The 26,812-nt window shown below is 55.6% G+C and overlaps 1 protein-coding gene across 3 annotated transcripts in view; it reads left to right on the top strand.

Moving 5' to 3' along the window:
- PACSIN1 (protein kinase C and casein kinase substrate in neurons 1) overlaps window positions 1-26,812 on the top strand; it is a 57,575-nt gene that overhangs the window by 27,710 nt on the left and 3,053 nt on the right. For 2 of the 3 annotated variants that reach the window (XM_025862536.2, XM_073884820.1), the window contains 8 exons: window positions 21,302-21,432; window positions 22,269-22,425; window positions 23,625-23,860; window positions 24,191-24,346; window positions 24,443-24,618; window positions 24,992-25,112; window positions 25,211-25,338; window positions 25,967-26,154. In XM_025862536.2, the coding sequence (XP_025718321.1) occupies window positions 21,370-21,432; window positions 22,269-22,425; window positions 23,625-23,860; window positions 24,191-24,346; window positions 24,443-24,618; window positions 24,992-25,112; window positions 25,211-25,338; window positions 25,967-26,154 (1,225 nt within the window). In that variant the 5' untranslated portion in view covers window positions 21,302-21,369. Of the gene's footprint in view, window positions 1-10,541; window positions 10,752-21,301; window positions 21,433-22,268; window positions 22,426-23,624; window positions 23,861-24,190; window positions 24,347-24,442; window positions 24,619-24,991; window positions 25,113-25,210; window positions 25,339-25,966; window positions 26,155-26,812 lie in introns of those variants that run through there. The other variant, XM_073884819.1, reaches the window with a different exon arrangement.

Below are 26,812 nucleotides of genomic sequence, written 5' to 3'. Positions count from 1 at the left end.
GCTCACCAAGATCTCCTGAAGACAGCTCCAGCATTAGTTCTGTGACTCAACCACCACCAGGAACAAGCTTTCCATCTTCAGTGGGTAGGTTTAGCCCTCAAGCTAGAGCCTTCTGGGAGCCCAAAATGGCTGCCACAACTCCAGACATCTCATGCAAACTCCACAGTGTTCAAGAAGAAGGGACTGTTTCTTCCCAAGTGCCTCTTATCATCAACAAGGAAACCTTTCCTGGAAGCTCTTTCTCTCCGGTCTGATTGGCCAGGGGAACAGGAATGCCACAAATGACTTAGACCAGTGGTTCTCAAAGTGGGTCCCTGAACCAGGAGCGTAAGCATCACCTGGATGCTCAATAGAAATGCAAATTCTTGAACCCACCACAGACCTATTGAATCAGAAACTTTGGGAGTGAGGCCCAGCAATCTGTGTTTTATCAAGTCCACCAGGTGATCCTGCTGCATATTCAAGTTTGAGAACCACTGGCTTAGAGTTTATGCCTTAGGCCAGTGGTTCTCAACCTGGGTTCATTTTGCCCTTCCCAGGAGACATTTGGCAATGTCTGCAGAGTTTTTGGTTATTTTAACTCGGAGGGAGGCTGCCGTTGGCATCTACTGGGTAGAAGCCTGGGTTGAAGCCTGGGTTGCTGCCAAACCTCCTACAAAGCACAGGTCAGCCCCACAACAAAGAATTAGCAGCCCCAAATGTCAGTAGTGCTGAAGTTGGGAAAACCTGCCTTCGGCCTCTCAGCCTTTCTTATGAGTCTCTCGTAATGCAGTTGGGACTCCGGTCAGCAAGTACAAAGGAGGACCAGCTGTTGGTTAGACAACCAACAGTGGCTGCTCCTAAAAATTACTTTCACGGAAAATCAGACAGCCCACCATCTTTCCCACACTGTCCCCTTGCAGAGCAGCCCTTTAGAAATAGACAACCCCATGGGGCTTGTAGGGTCAAAGAAGTTCCTATTTGTCAGGATGAGCAAGAAGGTGGAATCCGAAGGGGCAGGTTATGGGTAGGGGCCATAGTTGGTGGCCTACCCCAGATATTACTGGTCATGCAGTTTTATCAAGATCTTAATCATCTTTCTTTTAAGATTTTATTTATTTATTTGAGAGAGTGAGAGGGAGAGACAACATGAGCGGCGGGGGGGCAGGCAGGGTGCAAAGGGAAAGGGAGAAGCAGACTCCCCACTGAGCAGGAAGCCCGACACAGGGTTCGATCCCAGGACCCCGGAATCATGACCTGAGCCAAAGGCAGACGCTTAACCGACTGAGCCACCCAGGCATCCCAATCATCTTTTTTTAAACATAGTACATGATTCTAAAGGTTGGCTGCATTCCAGGGGTCCTGGCTGGCTCAGTTGGTAGAGCACATGGCTCTTGATCTTGAGGTTGTAAGCTCAAGCCCCACATTGGGTATAGAGATTACTTAAAAATAAAATCTTAAAAAGAAATGTGGTTGGCTGCATCTCTAAGTGTGATTTTTGCACTGTTTTGGAGCCAGTTTTCTTCTTCTTTTTTTTTTTTGCCCAAGAAATGCATTTCCATTGTATCATATGAGCAGCTAGAATTTGATGTGTAGGAGCTCTCCTTTTGGGCCCCATCAAATGGATAGTGTTGGGCATGCCTGCATTTGTATCTTTTCTTAAGGTTTTATTTATTTATTTTTTTTAGAGAGAGAGAGAGAGATCGGGGGCAGGGGCAGAGGGAGAGAGGATCTCAAGCTGACTCCACGCTGAGCATGGAGCCTGACATGGGGCTCCCCTGCTTTTGTATTTTTGGTGATACCTTCCAACACTGTGTGTTTGGATTTTCTGCAGTGATGAGAATGTTCTGTATCTACCCTACTACGGTAGCCACTAATGACTATTGAGCACATGGAATGTGACTCGTGCAACTGAGGTTCTGTTTTGTTTTTTTTTTAAGGAATTGAATTTTCAACTTAAAGAATTTTTTTTTAAGATTTTATTTATTTGAAAGAGGGAGAGAGAGAAAGAGTGAGAGAGAGAGAGAGAGAGAGCGAGCAAGCATGAGCAGGGGAGGGGCAGAGGCAGAGGGAGAAGCAGATTCCCCACTGAGCAGGGGGCCCTACTTGGGGCTCGATCCCAGGACCCTGGGATCATGACCTGAGCTGAAGGCAGATGCTTAACCGACTGAGCCACCCAGGCACCCCAAATTTTCAATTTTATTTAATTCTATTGAACTTAAATTTAAATAGTCAAATGGCACTAGTGACTACCACAATGGACAGTGCATCCTTAGACACCCTGTGTTTTCCCCAGGGTGCAGGGCGGGGTGCTGGCTGGTCCATTTCAGTTAGAGGCCTCCAAGATTCCAGAGAGGAGCTCAGATATTGTCAGAACTGCCCCCAAACTGAGCATTTCCCAAACTGAGGCAGTTCAGTCCATCCAGGACCTCAGAGCGCTTTGCTCTGAGTGGGAGTTTTATCAGTTCAGCGTAGAAATGTTGGTAATGTGCTGATCAGAAACTCTACGTGGTAATTAATTGAGTCAAAAGTAATTTGTTGACTAGATTTTTAAAAATGTCTTAGCTCACACAGTTTGTTTGGTAGATAAAAATCTTTCCAAACATGGAGCTCCTTGGGTGAAGAAATATGCAAACGGTCCCTCAATGGTGCAGAGGTTAGAGATTGTTCATCTGGGCCAACCCCCTCACTTTGAGGGGAGCAGACTGACATCCAGGGAGGGATTGACCTGTGCAAGGCCACCTGGCTGGATTGAGTCCCACCCTTGTTGGAGAAGCTAGTATCTGAACAGTGTTCTTGTGACCCAATGGGTGTGTGGCTGCCCTGGGCTGTCCACCCCCCGCCCCCAGAGAGTGATTGTATCTGTGACGTTCCCTTTGATCGGTGACCAGAACAGGTGGGAAGACTTAAAAGCCTCTTTGATGTTGGTGTCATAGAATAGGTGTAGGAATAGGATAGGCCCAGTTCTTGCAACGGTCACTGGAACGCCTATATCCCCATCACAGTGGGGAGCTACCTGGAAAGAAGGTCATAGAACATGCAAATCCATGGGCCCCACCACTGACCTACTGTGATGGTCCGGTACATCGGTGCTCCCCGCTGTCACCTGTGATCCCCACCTCCTGCTAGATGCATCCTGGTGTAGGGCCCCGCTCCCCGCACCCCCCTCCCCGACCCCGGGCTTGCTCTGTGACCTGCTTTGGGCAATGTGACATTGGCCAGCATGAGAGAGGCGGAGGCTTAATAAATAAGACAATTGAAAGACAAGATGCACACTGGAACTTGTCCTTCTGAATGTCTACTCTTGGAGCCCTGAGCTACCTTGTAAGTAGGTCTAAGGTCCCCTGCTGGAGAGACCAGAGCCTGGGGGGAAAGATGGGTGGGGTGGAGGGGCAGGGTCAGCTGAGGGCCACTCACTCGGATGAAGAAGCTGTCTCGGACACTGCAGCCCCAGCTGAGGCCTCTGTAGAAGAGACGAGGCACCCAGCCAAGGGTGAACCCAGGTGAACCCAGCCAAGCCACAGCATTGCAAAACACAATAAATCGGTGTTTTAGGTCACTAAATTCTGGGGAGCTTTGTCATGCGGTGACAGACAACCGAAACCCCTGCTGGATCAGCATCTCTGTGGCTGTGGCCAGAATCTCCATTTTATCCAAACCTGCAGATGGTTCTGGAGCTTCCTAAAGCCTGACAACCCCTGGAAGGGGAAAGGACCTGATTCAAATCACCGTGAGCTGTGTGACTTCAGACAAATTCCGTAGCTTCTCCCATTTTCCTTTTCCTCGTGGGGTAAGTACAGACGCCAGAGATTCGGGGAGACAAGGGGTTTTTTCAGACACTACTTTGAGGACTCTTTCAGCCCCACACTCTTTCTCTACCCGCCGCCCCCCCCCCCCAGCAGGAATGTTGGCTCTTCTGTTATGGGCCCATAGCGCCCTGAGGCTCTGTTCTTTATCTGTTGTGCAGATTGGGTCATTTCTATTGTTTTATCTTCAAGTTCACGGATTCTTTCCTCTCCTGTCTCCACCCCACTGTTGAGGCCCTCTGAGGACCTTAGAGTTCCAAAATTCCAGTTTGATATTCCTTCGCATCTTCTGTTGCTTTGCTAAGGCTTTCTATTTTGTCATTTGTTTCCAGGGTGTTCATAATTGCTTGTTGAAGCAGTTTTAAGACTGCAGCTTTAACTTCCTTGTCAGATAGCTCCAATATTTGTGTCATCTTGCTGTTGGCATATGTTGGTTGCCTTTTCTCATTCAGATTGAGATTTTTCTGGCTCTTGGTATGACAGATGATTTTTCTCTTGTATCCTGGACTTTGGGGTATTGTTATGAGACACTGGCTCTTATTCAGATCTTCTGTCTTAGCAGGTCTAAGGCTGTGCCTGTTGATGCCGGGTCGGGGTGGAAGTCCAGTTCTACACTTCACCTCAGTTGACAGCCTGGTAGGAAAGAAGGCTGCCTCCTCCTTACTGCTGGGCAGGGGTGGGAGTTCTGGCTTCCCACCAGACCTCCACTGATCTGTTACTGCCGGGGATGGTGGAAGGGCTACTAGGCCTCCTAGATCCCCACCCAGCATGGAGGGGGAGGGTCACCTTCATACCGTTGGGTATGGATGGAAGCCCCAACTCCCCACCTGTTCTTCTCTATAACCAATTGGTGGTAGGGGAAGGGGTCACTGGTTACACCCAGACAGCTCCCCACTTGGTGTCTGGTCCTGCAGAGAGGATGGGGCTGTAGTTTTTTCCATGGTGTTTGGCTCTAGGACATTTATTGTTTTAAAGATTTTTGTCTGGCTAGACTGTGCCTTTCCTAGTCCTGCAGCTAGGGAGAAGAGGCTTTCCTGAGGCTGTTTTTGTCCACACTCATTGGTATTTTTGGGTTGCCAACTTCCCAGCTCCAAATCTGAGATATGTGGGGCAAAAAGAAAACCCAGAGAACTCACTGCTGTGTTGTTCCTGGGGTCCTGAGATCCCTAGTCAGTCTGCCTTCTTCTCTCCCTTTTTAGAGTTTTTGTAAGTTTGTTTTAATATATAATGCCCAGGGCATTAGCTCTCCTTCTCAGGAGGAATAGGGAGAAGTGTATCTCCTCCATCTTATGCAGGAACCAGAAGTCAGTATTTACCTATTCTTGAACTTCATATAGAGTCCACTACATATGTTCCTTTAAGCTTGGCTTCTCTTACTCACATGATGTCTTGAAATTATCCATGTAGTTGTGTGTAGTCAGATGTTTTTCATTGCTGTGTAAGATTTGATGGTGTGGGGTCTCCTGGGTGGCTCAGTCGGTTAAGCGTCTGCCTTCGGCTCAGGTCATGATCTGGGGGTCCTGGGATTGAGCCCCACATCAGACTCCCTCCTTCAGGGAATCTGCTTCTCCCTCTCCCTCTGCCCCTCCCTCCTGCTCATTCTCTCTCTCTCTCAAATAAATAAATTAAATCTTTAACATTAAAAAAAAGGTTTGATGATATGAACAAACCACACTGTGGAATTTGCCTGGTGGAATCCTATATAGCCATGAAAAAGCAAACTACCTATCTCGACTGTACGCAGTAAACCACACACTTTGCCGATCAAGTCCTTTTGTAGATGGCATCTGGGTTGCTTCCAATTTGGAGCTATTATGAACAAAGCTGCTTTGAAGAGAATTTGCTATTATGAACAAATGTTCTTGGATGTGTGTTTTAGTGGCCACAGCACTCCTTTCTGTTGGGAATAAATATTTCAAAAGCCTCTTAACTGGTTTGCTTCTTCAGCCCTTGCTTCCTTCTACCCACTTTTCCACGTAAAAGCCATGGCAATCTTTTGAAAACATAAATTGGATCTCTTCCCCCCCCCGCCTCAAAAATAGCGAAGGCTTCGGGGCACCTCGCTGGCTCATTTGGTGGAATGTGTGACTCTTGGCCTTGGGGTTCTGGGTTTGAGCCCTACATTGGGTGTAGAGATTACTTAAAAGTAAAATCTTAAAAAAATATCAATGGCTTCTCTTCATACTTAGAACAAGATAATAGAATCCTCCCTGTGACCCATAAGGCCCTGCAGGATCTAGCCCCGGCCTGCCTCTTCTTTATTTCTACCTTATTTACTACCTCTCTCTACCTGCCATCCCTTTGTCTACCCACCTGTCCATCCATCCAGACATCCATTCAGTTTTGGGGAGTCTTTTAGTGTGCCTGGCTCCTGGCTTCCTCCTGCTTCAGGACTTTTGCCCTTGCTCTACCTTCCGCCGGAAAACACTGTTCCTGCAAATCACAACATACCTCCCTTTCCCCCTTTATTTAAATCTCTGTTCAAATGTTATCTCGTCTAAGAGAGATTCTTTTTTTTTTTTTTTTAAGATTTTATGTATTTATTTGACAGAGAGATAGAGAGAGAGAGCACAAGTAGGCATAGTGGCAGGCAGAGGGAGAGGGAGAAGCAGGCTCTCTGCTGAGCAGGGAGCCAGACGTGGGGCTCAACCCCAGGGCCCCAGAAGCATGACCTGAGCTGAAGGCAGCCGCTTAACCGCCTGAGCCACCCAGGTGCCCCTCATCTAAGAGAGATTCTGACATGTCCCCCCATTCATCCTCTCTCTTTGCCCCCCATTATTTTTCTTGATAGCTCCTCTCACCACTTGAACTGCTATTATATATTTGTTGGGTGTCTCCCGCTTTGGGAAAATGTTCGTGTACTATCCACGAGGTTATGGATATCATGTGTCTGGTTGTCTCCTGGGTCCCTCCCCTAGCGCAGTGCTGCACATAGTAGGTGCTCAGGAAAGATTTGTTAATTTGGGATTAACTGGTTCAGGCCCCAGTTTCCTCTCCTGGCTGCATATCAGAGGGCAGGTCCCTTAATGAGTACTTCTCCCGCTCTAGTCTCCTGGGCTCTTGTGGCAATGTGAACTCTGATTCAGGGTCTGGGGTGGGACCTGAGATTCTGCATTTCCTCCCAGCTCCCAGATGATGCCCCAGCTGCTGGTCCTGAGATGCAGGCGTTGAGTAGCGAGGCCTTAACAGCTCTGAGCCTCAGTTTCCACATCTGTAAGATGGTTCATTGTGAAAAGCAAGTGGGTAAAGTGCATAAAGCACTGTGCATGGCGCCTGTACTTTGCAGGTGCTTGTTAAGTATCTACTGCTCTTCCTCTGGGTGCCTCTCTGGGTCTGAAACTGGAAGTTGCCTCTGTTTTCTCCTTCTGCCCTTCCCCGTCCCTCCATGTTTAGCCCCCTATGCAGACCCTCAGTGGAATTTTATCCATTTTATTTCTCCAGAGCTGGCCAGCCCTGCCTGTCATGGGCAGCGGTTTTGGGAGGATTCTGGCATTTTGACAGTCGTGGGAACATTATGCAAATGAGATGCAAAGCAGCAGCTAATGAGCCCTGATTGCATTTGCCCTGGCACTCGGGAAATGTGGGATAGTTGTGCTGGGCTGGGAAGGGGGGCGGGCAATGAATGTTTTCTGGTTTGGATGGGGAGACAGTAACAGAAGGGTTTGGCTTCTCCTGGGTGGCATGAGGCCCCCTCCTCATATGTTGATTGCTCCCGCCTGTGGGACTGCATATGGTTAAGGTCCAGCGATAGGGCTGAGGTCAGGCGTGGTGTGTGTTTGTGTGTGTGTGTGCTGTAGGGGTGTCCCCGAGACTGTCTGAGACCTGCAGGTGGGAGGGTACAGGACTGCCCACTGTGGCTTGGGGGCCCTCCCAATAGCAGATGAGACTGGATCAGGCTGACAGTGGGACAGCATGGAGGTGGATGCTCTGCAGGCAGAGAAGGGGCGACAGTGGGGTCAGCTTCTCATGGGAGGGAAGAACTCAGGGGTCTGCCAGGCAGCAGGTGGGGCTGGATCAGGCTGAGGGAGGGGTGGAGGTGGGGGGCAGCTATCTTTCGAAACCCAGGTTGAGCCTGGCTCCTTAGGAGAAAGATGATCCGGGGCTGGGGGGCTGGCAGGTGGGCAGGGGGCTCTGCTTACAGAGCCTGGAAACCCAATCCCTCCTTGCCCCCAGCTGAGGTCTTCCCGCTCTCCAGGGAGCCCTGGCTCTCAGGTGCTAGGTATCCCCACTCTCTTGGCCTGGGCCTTGACTTGACCCTCTACTGAGAACCTCCAGGCCTGGGGACAACTGTCAGGCTTCTGGCTCAAGGATGGTCAGGCTAGAAGTCACTTCTGAGGTCACTTGGTGGGGGAGGGGGAGTCTTTATTCACATTGAGTTCTTTTTTTTTTAAGATTTGCACTCACATGGGTGGGGGGAGCGGAGGGGCAGAAGGAGAAGCAGACTCCCCGGGGAGCAGGGAGCCCCATACGGGACTTGATCCCAGGACCCCGGGATCATGACCTGAGCCAAAGGCAGCTGCTTAACCCACTGAGCCACCCAGACGCCCTCGCCCTCACATCGACTTCTTGACTGGCACTTTACATGCATATGACCCCGTCTTGCCTTTGATCTAAGCATGAGAAGCACACTTGGCTGTGAAACTTGTAGAAAATGGGTGGCTGCTGCCATGTCACCTAATCAGATCTTAATGGAGCCAGTGTAGAGCATAGGAAAAAGCTTGGCAAAGCCGCGGGTTCAAATCCCAGCCCAAGCATTTACTGGCTGTGTCACCTTGGGCAAATTGCTCAGTCTCTAGAGCCTCTGTCACCTTGTCAGTTCTGTGACCTCACCTGTAGGACAGCCAGAGGCGCTGCAGGAGAAGAGGAGGTCAGCACATCTGCTCGCTCGGCACCCTCGAGGGCAGGGACTTTGTTTTGCTCATGGCTGTGTCCCCGTTCCTAGAACAGTCCCTGCTACCTGGTGGGTGCCTAGTAGCATCTGCTGAATGAACGAGAGGCCCTGTTTTATCTCTCCCAACGTGATTTTCCCCCTCCCAGTTGACCTCTCTGACATTTGGATGCAACGCCGAGCTCACAGCCTTGGTGTAATCGGTGGTGGTCTCATGGTTGAGGGGGGTCTTAGATGGGATGAACTATGGAAGAGGCTATTATTGTTATTATTAACAGTTTTTTGGTGGGCTTCTGGGTTTTTCCGATTGTATCTGCCTTCTCTGAACTGTCTGAGGCCCCTGAGAAGTGCCCTGGGGCACAGGGGCGGCCCATGATCCTTGCCTAGGTCCTGCTGTGGCGCTGGGCTGGGGACGGTGCGTCCCGTGGAGCACACCGTGGGTCCTGGGCCCCAGTCCCCACTTGACATCCCCACCTGGCCTCCACCACATACTGCCCCTCCTGGGGGATGGCAGGGTTCTCTGAACCTGGAATTCCCTCCAAGGAGGAGGGGCCCATTTTACTGTATCTGTCATGATTCCAAGTCCCAGGACCTGACAGCAACTGAGGGGTGGGTGGGTGGGGATATCTGTGAGTCCCTGAGGCTGAGGGGGCTCTAGGTAGGATTTAGTTTGGATCGGATCAGTAGGGGAATTTCAGAATGAGGGAGGGAGTTAGGGGAGGGTGTGCCCTGTCTCTACCCCTACCCCAGGCCCCTCCTGCAGCAGGGCTGAGACAAGGTGGGCAGATTAGTGTCTGGTCTCTAGAGGGCAGGTGCAGAGCAGACAGATCCTTTCCTGGAAGTGGATTCTGGTTCAGTCTCCTGGGTGGGACACTGGCTTGTGTCACTGATCCCCTCCCATGGGGCTAGTGCTGGGGGCTTGTGTGGACAGCTGTTGATCTTGTATAGAAAGGGCTTATGTGTTGCATGTTCTGGACCCATGTGGATATGTGTACATGTGTCTTAAAGATGTGTAAATGCCGGTGTTAGTGTGTGTCTGTCACCTGTGCACAGGTGTGTAGGTAGATACACAGACTTGTGGGAATGCATGGGTGCAAATACATGGCGTGGGTGTTTGTATTAGAAGCGTGTTGTGGGGTGCACGTTTGCATGGACACGCACGGCAGCGCGTGGGTCACATGAGCGCAGAGCAAGCCTAGTGGTTTGCATTGAGGGGGTGTGCACTAGCTGTGGCCTGTGGGAGCAGCACCAGAGATGGAATCACAAGGCCTCACTGCCAGTGACCAGCCCAGGAGCCTCGGATGCTCAGCCAAGTTGTTTGACTACGGTGGGCCTCAGTTTCCAGTCTGTAAAACGGGCACGGATTCTCCGGGGATGAGACTGTAGGGGAGCATCCTATACTCCGCCTGACCCAGAACACACTCAAAATTGTGAGGAATGACCGAGTGAGTATAAGTGATGAAGCAAACACATGTTGACAGAGCAGTGAGCAGTGAGGTGTAAGCACCTGTGGCAAGTGCAGGGGACGGTGCCTGTGCCGCCCACAAGGTCTTGAAGGGAGGTTGGGAGGCAGGGTCTTGGGCAGAGAGAGAGGAGAGGGGCTGGAGCGGGGTCCCCCACAGCCAGGGGTGGCCGCGTGAACCCGTCTGTTCACCAGCATCTCAGCGAAGGCGAAGGGTGCGCACCCCGCCTGGGGTGATGTCCTCCACACGTAGAAGGCGGGCGTCCCCTGGCGTAGGGGAGGGAGGCTGGCTGTGCGGCATTGCCCGGTCGCCATAGAAACGAGCAGAAGGCGGTGGGTGGCTGGAGAAGGAGGCGGGTCGGGAGGAGGGAGGGGAGGAGGCATTGGGGGGAGGGCGGGGAGCTGGCTTCTGCAGTTCTGGCGCTGCTGCCTTCCCGAGCCGAGCCAGCGGTGGAGGGAACCCGAGAGGACCGAGCCCCCAGCCCGGGCACCAGGCCCCCTCCCTGCCCGCCACCACGGAGGAGGAGGAGGACAGCCAGCCCCTCCGGCCCTGGCCTGGCCCAGTGGGGGCAGTGAGCTCCTACCTGCCCCTGGCGTGGTGCCCAGACAGGCCCAGGTAGGCATCCCGATGGGGATAGCTGGAAGCGGCGGCATGGAGAATGGGGGGCCCCCCCCCTGCCCCCGAGCTGCCCCCTGCCTTCCTCCCAGCAGCACCCGGTAGGAAGCATGCAGGCTGGAGGGGCTGGGGTCAGTGGACCTGGGTGGGGAGCAGCCTGCATCCTGGGAGGCCCTCTCCAGAACCCGGATCTTCCTCAACAGGAGGACCGTCCCCACCGTTGCCTCCCTCCTCTGCACCTCTGTCCCTCTCTCCGCCACGGCCACAGGTCCCGACTGTAGACATGCTCCCCTCCCTGGGGGGAAGTGGCCGAGGGGGGCTGGAGCTTCCAGGGACCCACAGTGCTACCCTTCCCCAGGCTGAGGCTAGAGGGAGAAGTGAGGATGCCCCCTGCCCCCCACTCAGGGCACTGGTAGGCCCTGGCCATTGGAGCAGCGGACTCATGTCCCACCCTCCACACCAGCTGCCTCCATGCTGGCCCCAGATGATCTGGGGCATTGGGCTTAGACCCCCTGATCAGGCAAGAGGCATCTTTCCTTCCTGGGTAAAGCCCCAGAGGGCCCAAGGGACCCCTGTCCCTTCCCCAGCAAGCCCAGGGTCTCCATGTTGGGGGATCGGGTGGGGGTGCGTGTGGCCCTCCCTCCCCCATCACTGTCCCTCTGCTGCATTGCTCCTGGGGACAGGTTGGGCTGCTGCTGGGGAGCTCAGGCACTGCGGAGGAGGGGGTGGGGCTGGGGCCTGGGGATGACCTGGGCCGCACTGCTTCGCTCTGGGCCCTGAAAGGACAGGAGAGGGCGTGCGGTAGTGCAGTGGGTGAGTTGCACCTGGTCCAGGTCTGCCCTGGGACAGAGCAGAAGGGCCTCAGCTGGCGTGTGTGTGGTGGTGGGGGGGGGGTGGAGATCCTAGCCTGAGAAGGGCAGGGGATTGGCGCGTGCAGCCCCTGGGAATGCTGCAGGCACCTGGGCATCCGAGGGTCTGCCTCCTTCTCCCACTGGTCTTCTCCCACCATCTTCCTGTATTCCCTGCGAGCCTGGCTGGGTCCTTTGCTGGGCCCTGAAACCACATTAGGGGGCTTCCCGTTTCCCTGGGCACATGGGGGTCAGAGTACCTGGCGCGGGGCCAGGGAGGGATCCTGGGGCCTGTGATGGGGTGGGGGAAGCCTCTCCAAGGAGCTCGTTCCTTTCTGCAAACATTAGTTGCACCTGCTGAATGCTAGGCACGGGGGGAGGGGGGTGGGGGGGGCTTCTGCTTTGGGGTTCAGGGCCTGGGGGTGAGAAGGCCAGACAAGGTGGGGGATGTCGATCTGCCCAGGAGCTGGTGGCCAAGTAACCCGTATACACTGTCACTGTCTGCCCCCCTGCTCCTCTGAACCCCACCACCCTCTTTGCTCATCTCTCTCCTTCGGGGGGAGCTAGAGACCCCTCTCCCCACCAGGGCCTGGCATGGGCATCTGGGGCCTGCTTCCATCTGGCCGGAACAGGGGGCTAGTGAGGCCTGGAGGGGAAGTTCCCTTGGCGAGAGCTGGAAGGAGCTGCCCCTTCCCCCCCAGACCCTCCAAGCCTGGCCCTGTCTCCCCTGCTGCTCACCCACCTTCTCTTGGCCACTTTCCCCCTCTTCCTTGTTTTCCGCCCCACATGTCTCTAGGGCCTGTGCTTGCTCTGTGTCTCTCTCTTGCCCCCAGACCCCGGGGCAGAGAGCCCACCAGGATGGCCTCCTGGGGCACATTCCCCAACTCTACCCCGTTGCGTCCAGTGGGCCCACGATAGAAGCCAGTTTGAGACCCAGCCTCCCCGCATCAGTCTTCCCCGTGTGAGAAGGGTTGAAAGGAAGCCCCAGCGGCACCCAGAGGCCTGGGGTTTAGCCAGGGGCTGGGGCCCTGGGACAGGCTGCAGTAACTTTGGCCCGAGGCTGGCCCCTCCTCACAGGCCCCCTGTGCAGGAGCTCTGGGGGAGAGCCAGGAGGCCTCTCCACCTGGCTCCTTATGGGCATCTCAGGGCTCCAAAACCCGGGTCCAGCTCTGTTCCCCCTCTCAGGACATAGCACTCCCCCTGCTGGCTGCTCAGGCCCGAACCCCAGAGCTATCCGCAACTCCTTCCCGGGGTCCCACGCTCTCCCCCAAGCCATGAGCAGATCCCGTTGGCTTCCGTGTCAGAGCCATTTCCAGACCCCAGCCACTTCTCGCTGCTCCAGCACGAGCGCCTCGAACTCCTCGAGCGCCTCGCTGGGACCCCGCCCTCTCACCCAGAGGACTGTAGCCGCCTGCCAGCCAGCCTCCTGCTCTCCTCTGCTCCCCGCCAGCAGCCAGGGATCCTTTAAAACCAAAGCCAAGTCACAATCCTGCCTCTTCTGAAACCCCCGCAGGGGCCCCCAGCTCACCCTGGGGGAAGAAGTCAGAGGTCTCACTTTGACCCACAAGGCCCCATGGAATCGGCCTCTTGCTTCAGCCCTCCCCCCCGCCCCCCCCTCCCTCCCCCCCGCCACCTTCCCAACCTCATCCCTTCCCTCTCCCCGTCACAACCTCTCCTCCAGCCACACGGCCTCCTTACTCTTCAACCACGGTGGCCACACTTCCGCCTCAGGGCCCCTGCCTTGGCTGCTCTCTCTGCCTGGTGCTCTTCCCCCAGACTCCCGCATGGCTCCCGCCTTCACCTCCTGCAGGTCTTCCCGCAAATGTCACTTCCTGACCATGGCCTTCTCTGACTGCCCTGTGTAAAATAGCGTGACTGCTAGCCGCCACCATCGCTCCCTGCCCCCTTCCCTGCCTTGTTCTCCACCGCACTCGGCACCAGCTGACCCACCTGATCATTTCCTTATTCATCTGGTTTCTTCTCTGTCCAGCCCCTCCAGAATGTCAGCTCTGTGAGGCCGGGGGCGGGGGGGGGGGGTTTGGTTTGTCTCACTCACTGCCATAGCTCAGAGCTGCCCTTCAAGGACCTGGGCCGTGGAGTAAAGCTGGGGCCTGCCTCCCCATCCCTGGCCACAAAGGGGAAGAAAGTGAACCGCACGCATTCCATCCCCGGTGCCACTAAAGACACAGGGCACCTTCCTCCGGGTCCAAATTTGTCCCCAAATTTGATGCCATCGGGAAAGCATGCTGTGCACCCCTCAGGGGCCTCCCCTACAGAGCAGGCCGACCTGGTCCCTGCCCTCCAGGAGACCATGGAGGCTGAGGGCTCAGGACAGGACCGACCCTCTCAGGCGAGCCATGTGTGGGATGACTGGTCTCAAGGAGAGAAATGCACCCAGAGCAGAGAGGACAGGGGCCTGTGTATCGCCAGCCCCCACTCCTGCCTCCTCCTCTGTGGGGTTATGGTTTGGGATCCCCAAGAGGCTGACCCAGAGACAAGGATATGATTTGAGAGGTGATCCCTGGAAACAGTGAGCCTGTTCCTCCTGTGGGCAACTAGGCCACAGTCCTGCTGGGGGCCTCTGGGAGCCATTGGAGGACCCACCTCAGCCTTGGCCCACCAGGAGGGGGCTGCTGGGGTGTGTCTACACCATTCCCCCGCCATTGCTTTAGGGCTGCTCCTGACCCCCTGTCACCCTGCCTGACTTTCCCCTGAACTCTTGTCCCCACCTAGCGAGCAAGATGATGGGCCTTCACTTCCTGGCCTTCTGCCTGACCTGGAGTGTAGGCTCCGTTGGGGAGGCCGACATCATTCCCTGTGGAGCCTGCACCATCCTAGGGGCTCCCTGGTGGTGGACAGGCTGGATGAGATGTTTCCTCAACCACTTGGCCTGGGAGCCAGGAGGTGGGGGACAGGGTGGGGGCTGCCTTTAGGGATGATTTTCTAGAGGAGAGAGAGTCTGGGGCTGGAGGAAGAAGGAGAGTGTAGGGAGGGTAGAAGCCAAGGTCAGAGTGTAGGGAGGAGGGGAGCAGAGGCCAGCCAAGGTGGCTGAGGTGGAATGGCTTTACCCATTTGCTTTAACCATTTTCCGGCAAGGATGAGCCTACCTGGTCCCCCCCACCCCCGGCCCTGGGCCTCTCTGGGGCCCTCCAGACTCAAAGGAAACCCAGGCTCTGCCTCCCCCAGTTTCCCCATTTGTCTTTCCACCCTCTTCCTTACTCCCTACCTTGGGACTGAGCTGTGAAGGGAGGACCCCTTGGGGCCTGCCCCATGGACCTTACTTAGAGGAGATGGAGGTTGGGGGGGCCTGGATTTTACAGCCAAAGAGAAGGCAAGAGGAAGCCAGGCCTGGGTCTTTTCACAGGGTACCTGGAGACCTGGGGGTCCCAGAGGAGGCCCAACAGTCATAGAACAGAATCTCAGCTCAGGTTGCCAGAACAAAACACCATAGACTGGGTGGTGTGAACACCGGCTATTTATTTCCCACAGTTCCAGAGGCTAGAAGTCCAAGGTCAAGGTGCTGGCCTATTGGGTTCCTGGTGAGGCCTTTCTTCCTGGCTTGCAGATGGCTGCCTTCTCGCTGGGTCCTCACGTGGACTTCCCTCAGTGTGTGCACAGAGGGAGACGGCTCTGTTCCTCTTCTTATAAGGGCACCCATCCTATGAGATTGGGACCCCACCCTTCTGACCTCATTTACCTTTAATCACCTCTTAAAAGCCCTGTCTCCAAATACAGTCACACTGGGGAGGGGGTAAAATATTAGCATATGAATTTGGTGGGGACACAAGTCAGTCTTTAGCAAAGGTCTCTGGGGGCATTAGCCCAAAGAGAGGAGAAGGGGGTGCGAAGTCATCCAGAGAGATGAGCATCTCCTGCTTTGAAAGGTCTGCAGCTGTGGGAAGCACGGGTAATAATACCTCTGATGATAATACTAATAGTTAACACGGTGCCTCTTGCACACTGCACATCATTTCACAATAACCCCGTGGGCTGGTACCCTCACCCTCACATTTTGCCGATGGGGAAACTGAGGCACAGAGAGTTTAAGCAACTTAACCAAGGTCACTCGGCCGGCAAGCGGCAGGGCCGGGATTTGAACTTAGTCGTCCCCTCTGGCCCCCCAGGCAGTGCTGTCAACCACTGTGCTAGCCTAGCCGGATTTTCTCTACTTGTCTGGAGGGAACCAGCAAGATGTGGTTCAGGGCAGGTGTGACGAAGAACCGCACCAGGGTGTAGTGGGGAAGTAGGTGAGGGCTGGCGTATTCACGGAAGGCTTCCAGGAGGGGGTGGGACTGAGTTGGCCCTTGAAGGGAAGGAAATGGGGTTATTGTATTTTGGGGAGGGGTGAGTGATAGGACAGCATGCACCCCAGGCAGGAGGGAAGGCGAGCAAAGCGGCAGAAACTGGAATGAGGAGGGGGTATGCATCACAGGGAGGGGTGGAAGGACAGTGCCTTACAGCTGCATCTGAAGCCCCAGCAGGGGCTGGTAAGGGTCCTGGTGTGACCCCAAGTCAGGCGCAGTGAGCCCGTCCATCTTGGGGTAACGTGAGGAGCAGGGCTGCTGCTGGGAATGTTTGTGGGACCTGAAGACCACCCTGGGTGAGGGCGAGGCAGCTCTGGCTTCCCATGGCCCTGCCCGGGTTTGAGCCGAGCCGCTCCCTTGGGAGAATGTCTTAGGCCAGGAGGGCTGGGGTGACGCCCACGGAGGGCTGGCTCTGCACTGGGCACCTGGTGGGAGGCAGGGGAAGGACTCGCCCCGGGTCTGGATCTGACTCTGTGTCCTCCCTGCTGTGTGAGCTTAGATGGGTCATTTAACCTCTCTGAGTCTCCGAGAAGACAGGAAAGTCACCGCCCATCTCAGTGGGTTGTCTCGAGGATTGGAGATGAAGGTATGAAGAGGCTGGCACATAGCGGGTACTCAGAAACGGCTGGTATAGGGTGCTATAAAGGGAGAGTGAGGAGAAGGGTAATAGAACAGCCTCGTCTGTGGGCGGTGGCTCCCTGGGGAGGGAGGGCTCCCCCCTGAGGGCAGAATCTTCATGGGGGACCAAGGAGGAAGAGACCCTGGAACTGGACCCTGAGGGTTGGCCAAGAGGAGAGGAAGGGGATGCCTAGAGAAGCAGGAGGCCTGGGAACAGATTTTGATTGTATCACCATCATTATCAACATTTTTGAATACCTACTGTGTGCAGGTGACTGTATTTGGCTCTGAGGGACAGAATTCAGTATTTCTACTATTTAATGAATGAATGTTACAGAAGGTGCTTGGCTTTCATTCATTCATTCAACAAAAAGGTACTGTGCATTTAACTATGTGCCAGGCACTGCTCTGGATGCTAAAAATACAGCAGAGAACCAGACAGACAAAAACTACTGACCTTAACAAGCTGACATTACAGTGAGAGAAGAAGACACAAACATGATGAATACTCTAATGTTGGGAGCCTGGCATATGGTAACACGTGCTGTGAAGAATAATAAAGCGAGGAAAGGGAGACAGGAGAGTGCCGGGGGTGGGAAAAAGTGTCAAGTGAAATGTGGGGAGGTTAGGACATTTGAGCAGACATGGAAATCTGGAGTGGGGGGCACTCCTAGCAAGTGCAAAGGCCCTGGGGTTAGAGCAGCAAGGAGGTCAGTGGAGCTGGAGGAGATGCAGGGCCCCCTGGGAAGGAATTAGACTTTTACCTAGAGGAAATGGGGAGTCACAAGAGGATTCCGAGGAGGGCAGTCTTAGGTATTACCGGTGTCCCTCTGGCTGTTGTGGCAGGGAACAGACTGGAGTGGGGGCGGGGGTGAGAGACACAAGGTCGGAGGCAGGAAGGCCACTGAGGAGAGTGATGGGGCTGGGACCAGGGTGGTTGAGAGCAGAGCCCAGGATCTGCTGATGGATTGGGTGGTGGCGGGGGAGAAACGGGCTCCTGTGATTGTCAGTGACTCGTGCGGGATGCAGGAATCGACATGCCACCTTTGTCCATAGCTCTCCCGCCCTCTCTGGGCCCCTGCGTGTAATTCCTCAGTCCCTTCTTCAAGCCAGGGTGGACAGAACATGCCCAAGGCCCCAGACCTCCAGGGGCTTTTAGAGGAAGCAGGCAGGAAGCCTGGGGCCCAGAGGAGGGACACTTTTCACCCTGGGGCTCCTTTCTCCCAAAGGAAAGGTCAAGGCCAACATGCAAACTTCACACTTCCATAAATGGTCTGTATTTTTCAATAATGCCCTCTTAACGATTTGAGTGTCACATGGTTGTTTTCCCATCAGATGAGTTAGAAAACCCAGACCCCATGACAGGGCAGTGCTGGAGCAGAGCCCATGTCCCCCCCCGCCTCCGCCGCCCCGTTCAGCAATCTGAGGGCTGCACCATCTTTGTGGGCAAAAAAGACCTGGCTCCTTCCCTGGCTCTACAAAAACAGCACGCGCCCCCCCCCCCCCGCCCCGCCCGCTACGGGACTGCCGCCCCCACTGTAGCAGTGGTGACAAATCAATAATGAGAGCTGACAAGCTCTTTCGGTCATGTCCCAGCCTCTGGGCTCTCTCTGCAATAACGTGGGGGTGATAGTAGCACCTGCCGTAGAGGGGTGCTGGCAGGATTTGATGAGTTAAGACACATGGACGGTCCTTGGCACCAACTCTGTGCTCCATAAATGCGGTCGTTATTATCAGTGACAAAGGGCTTGCAGGGCCGCGATTGCTTTACAAGCACCAGGGAAGAAAAGTCAGATGGGCACTGTGCCCATTTGATGGCTTCTGCTCGGAGCACATCAGGCTCCCCCATGGGCGTGACATGTCGGCCACACCGGCTTCCTGACTCTCAGAGAAGCAGCGTTTTCAGTGGCGGCTCCTGATCACCATTCAGGAGGGACCTGGCATTTGATCAGAGTTAAGCCTCTCTCTGGTGCCCAGGGTGGGGGCGTGAGGCTGATTTGCGGGAGGTGTGTCTGGCAGGTGGTGCTGGGGGCCTTCGTGCCCCCCACCCACATCCTCTCCTGCCTCTGTGTGGGTCCAGCCTGGCCCCTCACCATTTCATCCGGTCCTAGCGTTGGGTCGTAGCATCCTCATTTCACAGCGAGGCCCGACACAGTCACGTGAATCGCCTAAGGTCACACAGCAGTTTGGTGACCAAGCAGGGACCCCCAAGGCTAGAGCGACGCGTGCTACCCCAGCTGGGAGCCTGGAGACCTATGACTTGCCTGCATTGAGAGAGGGGCCCCGGCAAGTCCCGTCCCTCCCCCCAGGTCTGGACAGAGTGGAGATTGGTCTCTGCCTTGGTGCATTCCCGGCTATCTGACATGCCAGGGCTTAGCTGCACGGTCCCCTTCCTCCGGGCGTCCAGTGCACTCTAGGTCCTGGCTCCCAGCTCCCTCCAACGCTGGCCAGAGGGTTTTAAAAACTGTGCAATGTATGCACACAAGGCAAAATATAAAAGCCATAAAGGACTGACAGTGACAAATCTCCTTCCCATCACATCCCCCAGCCACCTAGTTCCCTGAAGGCTGCCACGCTACCAGCTTTCCAGAAGTGTTCCCTGTTTGTATATTTCCCCCCATACAAATGGAAGCATCCGTAGCCTCCCTGTTCTGCACCCTACTCCTTTTGTCTCAGTGCCATGGCTTGGGGAGAGCTCCTGTCAGGACCAGAGCATTCTGTTGCCTGCCTGCACCAGAATTTACTTAAGCAGTACCCTGGACGGGCAGCTGGGATGTTTCCAGCCTTTGGCTTTTATAAGCAGTGCTGCAGCAAATGGAATTAGGCAGCGCCAGTTCGCCCCGCTGGCTGGAAGGTGAATTCCTAGGAGCGGCATTGGCATTGTGGGGTGAGGGAGGCGTGCCTCTGTAGTGGGGAAGAGAAGGCACACCCCTGCCCCCTCTGATCAAGGCTCATCAGGTCACTTCCCCACTACCTGGGGTGGGTTTGACCTTCATTCTCATGAATTCTCCACCCGCTCCTGCCCCCACCGCCAGCCTGCTGACAGCTGTGCATTATTTGGATCCCAAAGAGCACAGTTCGGTATGACTTCAAGGGTTCTAGATAGGGCTCTGGCCCCAGAGATGCTTACCTAACCTGGCCGAAAGTCCTTCATTAAATATCCCTGCCTTTTACTTTCCCATATCTATATGCAGCACTCTTTATGAAGTGAACACTGCTTTGTAAGTGAAAAGTGCCAAAGTCAGAAGAAAAAAAATCCAGACCCTTTCTTTGTCCCTTGATGAATTCTAGCCACCTTCCCTCCCATCCACCCCCACTGTGCATGAGTTTGTGGGAAAGTTTATCTGTGGTTTTGTTAAGTGGAAAGGAACACAATATACTTAGGGCCTGGGAGGAGCAAGGTGAAGGCATTCCTGGGTTATTACTGGGAAAAGGGCACTAGCCCCTGGACAGATAGGGAGACTGAGGCCAGAGAAAGGAGGAATATCCTTGACCAAGGATCCTCCCGTGGTGATGCCACCTGCTCTGAGCCTGAAGGTGAGCTGCTGTAAGGGCTGAGCATCTCCTGGACCCCCAGGTTGGACCGAACTTTGCAGAGGCCAGCCCTCCCCCAGTATCCTCATGGCGTGGGCTACCGTAGTCTCTGAGCGGTGCAGAGACAGGGGGGCATCCCCTGGACATCCCCTGTCTTGAGGCTGGCAGCTCCTCATGGGGTCATTCCTGCCCTGGCCTCACTGCCCCTTTGAAGACCAGGTCCCTGGCCCTCTGGGTCCTGTCTGCTGACTACTGAGCCATTCTTGCCGGCGGCGGGGGGGGGGGGGGGGGGGGCAGTGAGGCCTGGGTGGGGGATGGGAGAAGGGCAGCGTCCCCAGCCCTGGGGCAGCACATGGCCTAGATTGGACCGCCGCGATGCCGACCGACAGATCCAGGCCACACAGAGCAGCTCCAGTGTTTACACAGATCACAGTGGTCTGACCCATAGGCCAGGAAGCCACATGTTTGGGAATCTTAAGGAGACATGTAAGTGGCTAATGGAGGCTTTGGAGGCCGGGTACCAGGGCAGCCAAAAGGGCATTTACAGGGGCCCAGCCTGGGCCAGGGAACTCAAGTCCAGGCTCCAGGTGGGGCATCTGGGGAGGTTCTAAGGGGCTGAGATCAGGGACTCTGCTGTGTGGGGGAGCTGAGGAGGGTATTTTGGGCCTGGTGCAAGGGTTCAGGTGGATCAGGGTGGGGACAGTGCGAACAGGGACAGATTGAAAAGCCACCTGGGGTTCATTGAGCCCCAGTGGGTCCTACGGGGTGCCAGGTCCTGGGGAGGGGGTACAGGACATGCATAAAGATTAGCCCGATTGCTGGTTTTGAGGAGCTGTGTGTGTCTATGAGGCAAACTGCGAGCTTATATAAAGCCAATATGTAATTGTGTGTCTCTAATTTGGCTCTGAGTCCAAGAGTCCGAAAACATTTGTGGTTGGGGTAGGCTTCTGAGAAGAGCTGCCACACTGGAGCTGGAGAATGGATCTGGGGGAGAAGGGAGGGAGAGGATGTGGGCTGAAGGGCTCATGGAGGACAGGTGGGGGGATGCGCACAAGGGGTGCTACGAGCTTACTCTTGGGGTTACGCCAGGGATGGCGAGCCAATCACCCGGCAGGAAGTCCCCATCCCAATGCAAGGCCCAAGCCTGTGGAGCCCTCATGCCCACAGCACGTTGGGGCCCCAGGCCTGGAATGGGGCACGTGGGGCACTTCCTCCCTCTCCGGGGATCTCTCTTCTACCCTCCCAGCGCATGAGCAGCCCCGCCTGCTGACTGCCACTGCACACCCACCTGTCCCCCACCCCCGCGGCTACACCATGTCTGGCTCCTACGACGAGGCCTCGCTAGCTCCAGAGGAGACCACTGACAGCTTCTGGGAGGTGAGACAGCTTCTGTGACGGCCCAGGCTCCCACCCCCCACCACCTCAGGCCTTGCTCCCCAGTCCCTCGGGTCCCTCCAAAGCCCTCGGTGTTCAGTGAAATAGGTTAAGACGACTGCCCACCCAGCCCAGAGCCCCTCTGGCCTGGCTGCCTCTGGGGAGATCCTGCAGCATTTCTGGATGTGGACCAGGCTCCTCTGCCTGCTCTCAGACCCCGGCTTCACAGCTTACACAGCCTTTCGCAGCGGCTCCCCGCCCCCGCCCCTGTGGCGTGAATTCCAGAAGCCCCACAGCAACAAAGAGGTGGCGACAAGCCTAGAAACCAGCATTTCAGGAGCCTCCCAAACTATTTGAGACCAAGAAATACAATTTTTTCGATTGGCTTCCAAGACCTAAAGTGAAAACTGCCAAACCTGTATTAATAAGTGTTTAATGAGGTGTCTACAAAACATAATATTATGTCAAGAAGCTGCAGCTCAGCTCAACACTTACATGCCTCTCTAAATATAATACATTTAGCTCACAAGAACAAAATGAATAATTCATTCTAGTCTGGGTCCAGATTATAAAAATCTTGCACTTTGTGGCAGCGAGGAAATTATGTGTCAAGTGGGGTGAGGGAGTGCATAGCCCGTCGGGTATGATGCAGGGCGCTGAGGTCCCCAAAAGTGAGAGCGGGGGAGCCCCCAATGCGTTCCGGCGGGGCTGCGAGGCTTCACCTCGGGGGCAAGATGGACGCGGCGGGCGCCCCCTGCAGGCCGCGGCGTCCTGGGCGGGTTGGGGTCGGGGGGGAGGCGGGGAGCCCGCGGGAGTCGAGCTCGCTGCTTGGCCGCCAGGTGGGGAACTACAAGCGGACGGTGAAGCGCATCGATGACGGCCACCGCCTGTGTAACGACCTGATGAACTGCGTGCAGGAGCGCGCCAAGATCGAGAAGGCGTACGCGCAGCAGCTCACCGACTGGGCCAAGCGCTGGCGCCAGCTCATCGAGAAAGGTGCCCCCATGCCCACCCCGGGCGCATCGCCCCGGCCCTCTCCGGCTGCCCACAGTCTGGGGCCCCGGGAGCACCCCGCGAGCCGGATGCATCTGCCCCCACTCTGGCCACCGGGCCATTGAAGGCACCGTCCCCACACCCGCGCTCTGACCCTCCCACACCAAGCCAGGTCTCCCGGTCCCTGTTCAACTCGACTTTGTACAATTTTAGGTTGGATTAAAAAGACAAAACCAAACCAGACAACCTTTTTATTTCCAAATAATTTTAACTTAGAGAAAAGGTGCAAGAATTGTGGAGAGAGCTACACAGTCTTCAACCAGATTCACCAGTGAACGTTTTACCATGTTGTTTCTGCAGTCCCTCTTTCTTTGGTGCATATGTTTTTCTGAACCATTTTAAGTGGGAGACCTCCCACTTTACCCTAAATCCTTCACGTATCTCCCAAGAATAAGAACATTTGTTTACATAACCGTGGTTCACCGATCAAGCTTGGGACATTTAATATGGCCCATATGCAAATTTTATTATAGCAATTGTTTGTGCTGGTCCAGAAGGCGATCCAGAATCACATCCTGCATTTAGTTGTTCTGTCTGTAGATTCCTTTAATCTGGAACACTTTCAGGTTGGGGCTTCCATGTAATTGTTAAATTTTTTTTTTCTTCCATGAGACCCTAACTCGCACGAGGGCAGGGGCTGAGCCTGGTACTCCCCAGCATGGTGCCTGGCCCAGAGCTGATGCCCAATATAGAGACCAACAAATGACTGGAATGTCTGGTCCCAGTGGCCTCCTGGCATCTGCCACCACCTGCGTCTTCAGTATTATGTTCAGTCAACATTCCTGAAGCACCTACTGTGTGCTTGGTGCTGCGCTGGGCTTGTGAGGGCTTGCGGGGTCCAGGCTGCCCCCCACGGGGCTCACCAGCTGACAGGGGAGATAGGAAGTGGACACAGAGGCAGATGCTATACGAAGAATTCAGTGAGGGCTGCAGGCTGCAGGGTGTGAGAACGGAGCAGTCAGAGAAGGCTTCCTGGAGGAGGTGCGTGGGCCCTGAAGGACGGATAAAACTGTAAAGAGAGCAGGGGAGGGCATTTCTGCAGACACGGCAGGTACGGGGAAAGCCTCAGAGAAAGGAGGCATGAGGGAGGCCCCTGGGCGGCGCGTGATGAGGGCCTCGTGACCCCATGACCGTTTCCTCAGGGCCACAGTATGGCAGCCTGGAGCGGGCCTGGGGGGCCATCATGACGGAGGCGGACAAGGTGAGCGAACTGCACCAGGAAGTGAAGAACAACCTGCTGAACGAGGACCTGGAGAAGGTCAAGAACTGGCAGAAGGATGCCTATCACAAGCAGATCATGGGCGGCTTCAAGGAGACCAAGGAAGCTGAAGACGGCTTCCGCAAAGCCCAGAAGCCCTGGGCCAAGAAGATGAAGGAGGTGCCCTGTGGGTGGCTGCTGCAGATGGGGCAAGGGTGGGCAGCCGAGCTTGAGGGGGGGGCAGTCTGATCAGAGGGGGCGAGTCGACAGAGGGGGCGGGCAGGATATCACCCGCTGGGGTTGTGCCCGTGGGGAGCAGCCCTGCCTTGCCGGCAGAAACATCCACCGATGGGTGGGCATGCTCCCAGATACCTGGAGCCGGGCCCTACATCCCTCCTGCCTCTTCCGAATGTGTGCTCCCAGCCCCCAGCGGGGGAGGGCTTGACGAGGGACCCCGTCTGTTCCTGCTCGTAAGTAGGAGCTCTCCCTCCTGCTCCCTCTGCCCCTCAGCTAGAGGCAGCAAAGAAGGCCTACCATCTGGCCTGCAAGGAGGAGAAGCTGGCCATGACGCGGGAGATGAATAGCAAGACCGAGCAGTCAGTCACGCCCGAGCAGCAGAAGAAGCTGCAGGACAAAGTGGACAAGTGCAAGCAGGACGTACAGAAGGTGCCGCAGGCCTGGCGGCCGAGAGCCCCTTGGAGTGGGAGGCGGCTGGGAGCTGCACGCCTGGGTCTCACCCTTCCTTTGCCCCGGTGCCCACAGACGCAGGAGAAGTATGAGAAGGTCCTGGATGACGTGGGCAAGACCACGCCCCAGTACATGGAGGGCATGGAGCAGGTGTTCGAGCAGTGCCAGCATTTCGAGGAAAAGCGGCTGGTCTTCCTCAAGGAGGTGCTGCTGGACATCAAACGTCACCTCAACTTGGCCGAGAATAGCAGGTAGCTGGGCATGGCGGCGTGGCGGGCGAGGGCACGGACGGCAGAGGGTGTAAGTGTGTGCAAGGCGCCCTGGGCCCTATGGTACCAGGATGGGGGCGGGGGCAGAGCAGCAGGGGCCCAGTGACTGCCTGGGTGCCGCTGACACAGACTGGGCCCTAGAGAAACATAGCGGGTGTTGCTCTGGGGGGTTGGGGGAGTGGCTAAAGCGGGGATAGGGAAGGGTGCGCATGCGGGGATTGCTCCTTGGCCAGCCCACCTCATCCCTAGCTGGGGCGCCTGCCAGCACCCTGGTCCCCTGAATGGGCTCCCTCTGGCCATCAGCGAGGATGAGAAGGGGCCATGGTGCATCTTGCCCCATCTCCCCCATGCACAGCTATGTCCACGTGTACCGGGAGCTGGAGCAGGCCATCCGGGGGGCCGACGCCCAGGATGACCTTAGGTGGTTCCGCAGCACCAGCGGCCCTGGCATGCCCATGAACTGGCCCCAGTTTGAGGTGAGGAGGTGTGGGGATGGGGAAGGGAAGTCAGAAAAGGCTGGAAGAGACCTCAGGGGGCAGCCCCCCTGCCTCACTGCTCCCCTGGTGCCCACTAGGAGTGGAACCCAGACCTTCCTCACACCGCCGCCAAGAAAGAGAAGCAGCCCAAGAAGACAGAGGGCGTGACGCTGACCAATGCCACTGGAGTGGTGGAGACCACATCCCAGGCTGGGGACCGTGGCAGGTGAGTGCCTCCTGTAGAGCTTCCTGGGTCCAGAGGGGCCCACATACTGGGGCAGATGAGTTTTACCTCAGGAGACAAGAAATGATCTAAATCACAGCAACCTCATGCTCCTCTCAAAGATAGTGGCAGGGCTTCCTTTGAGGGCACCTACTGTGTGCCAGGCACTGTTGTAAGCATTTTCCATATATTAACTTATTGAAGCCTCCCAACACTCTGAAAAGTGTATAGAGTTACATTTTGCAGATGGAGAAACTGAAACCCAGAGAGATTAAGTGACTTACCCAAGGTCACACAGCTAGTTAGTAAGCCTCAGAGCCAGGACATGAGGTCCAAGAGGTCACGCTGCTTAACCACGAGGTGCCCTTCTCAGATGAGGGGTCCGATGTTCTCAGGGGTCCACTTCAGCGTCCCCTCACTCAAGGGCTGGGTAATAATGCTAATAGTCCTGCCTCCCATTTGTCGAAAGAGCTGTCAGTGAGGATCACTGGCTTGGGACCTCCTCTTACAGGGCCCATCCCTGCTCCCGCCTTGGTGGGATTTGGGGCCAGGGCTCTGACTGGCAGGAGGGGGCAGCCCTAAGGACGAGGGGAGAGGCAGTTCATGCTGGGTCTTCTCCTTAACGTCTCAGCGTTAGCAGCTACGACAGGGGCCAGCCTTATGCCACCGAGTGGTCGGACGACGAGAGCGGGAACCCATTTGGGGGCAATGAGGCCAACGGGGGCTCCAACCCCTTCGAGGACGACGCCAAGGGAGTGCGTGTGCGGGCACTCTATGACTACGACGGCCAGGAGCAGGATGAGCTCAGCTTCAAGGCTGGTATGGTGGGCGGGGCGGGGCGGGGCCTGAGGGCAGGGGATGCCGGGATTTGCCGGGAATGCGGCTGAGGGCGTGGCCTGGTGCGTGGGCGGGGCCAACCCTGGAGTGGGACCCCAGAGTACGGTGGGGGCGGGGCCTGAGGGCAGGGGCTGCTAGGAGAAGGGCCCGAACCCGAAAAAGGAAGCCAGAGGCGGGGCCTGGGCTTGGGGCGGGGTGGGCAGGGCCGAGACCCAGATAAGGTGGGTTTTTTTTTTAATTTAATTTTATTTTATTATGTTATGTTAGTCACCATACAATACATCACCAGTTTTCGATGCAGTGATCCACGATTCATTGTTTTCATACAACACCCAGTGCTCCATGCAGTACGTGCCCTCCTTAATACCCATCACCGGGCTAACCAATCCCCGCACCCCCTCCCCTCTAGAACCCTCAGTTTGTTTCTTAGAGTCCATAGTGTCTCATGGTTTGGCTCCCCCTCCGATTAACCCCCCTTCATTTTTCCCTTCCTTCTCCTAATGTTCTCCATGCTGTTCCTTATGTTCCACAAATAAGTGAAACCATATGATAATTGACTTTCTCTGCTTATTTCACTTAGCATAATCTCCAACAAGGAGATTTGGCGCGAGGCAGCCCGTGGGGGGTCGGGGTGTACTGG

The sequence above is a fragment of the Callorhinus ursinus genome, unplaced genomic scaffold (genome assembly GCF_003265705.2).
Source record: "Callorhinus ursinus isolate GAN/ISIS: 27379988/994484 unplaced genomic scaffold, GSC_fseal_2.0 scaffold59, whole genome shotgun sequence".
Taxonomy (NCBI): Eukaryota; Metazoa; Chordata; class Mammalia; order Carnivora; family Otariidae; genus Callorhinus; species Callorhinus ursinus.
The sequence above is the reverse complement of the archived record's forward strand: the minus strand, read 5'-3'. Positions and strand labels throughout refer to the sequence as shown.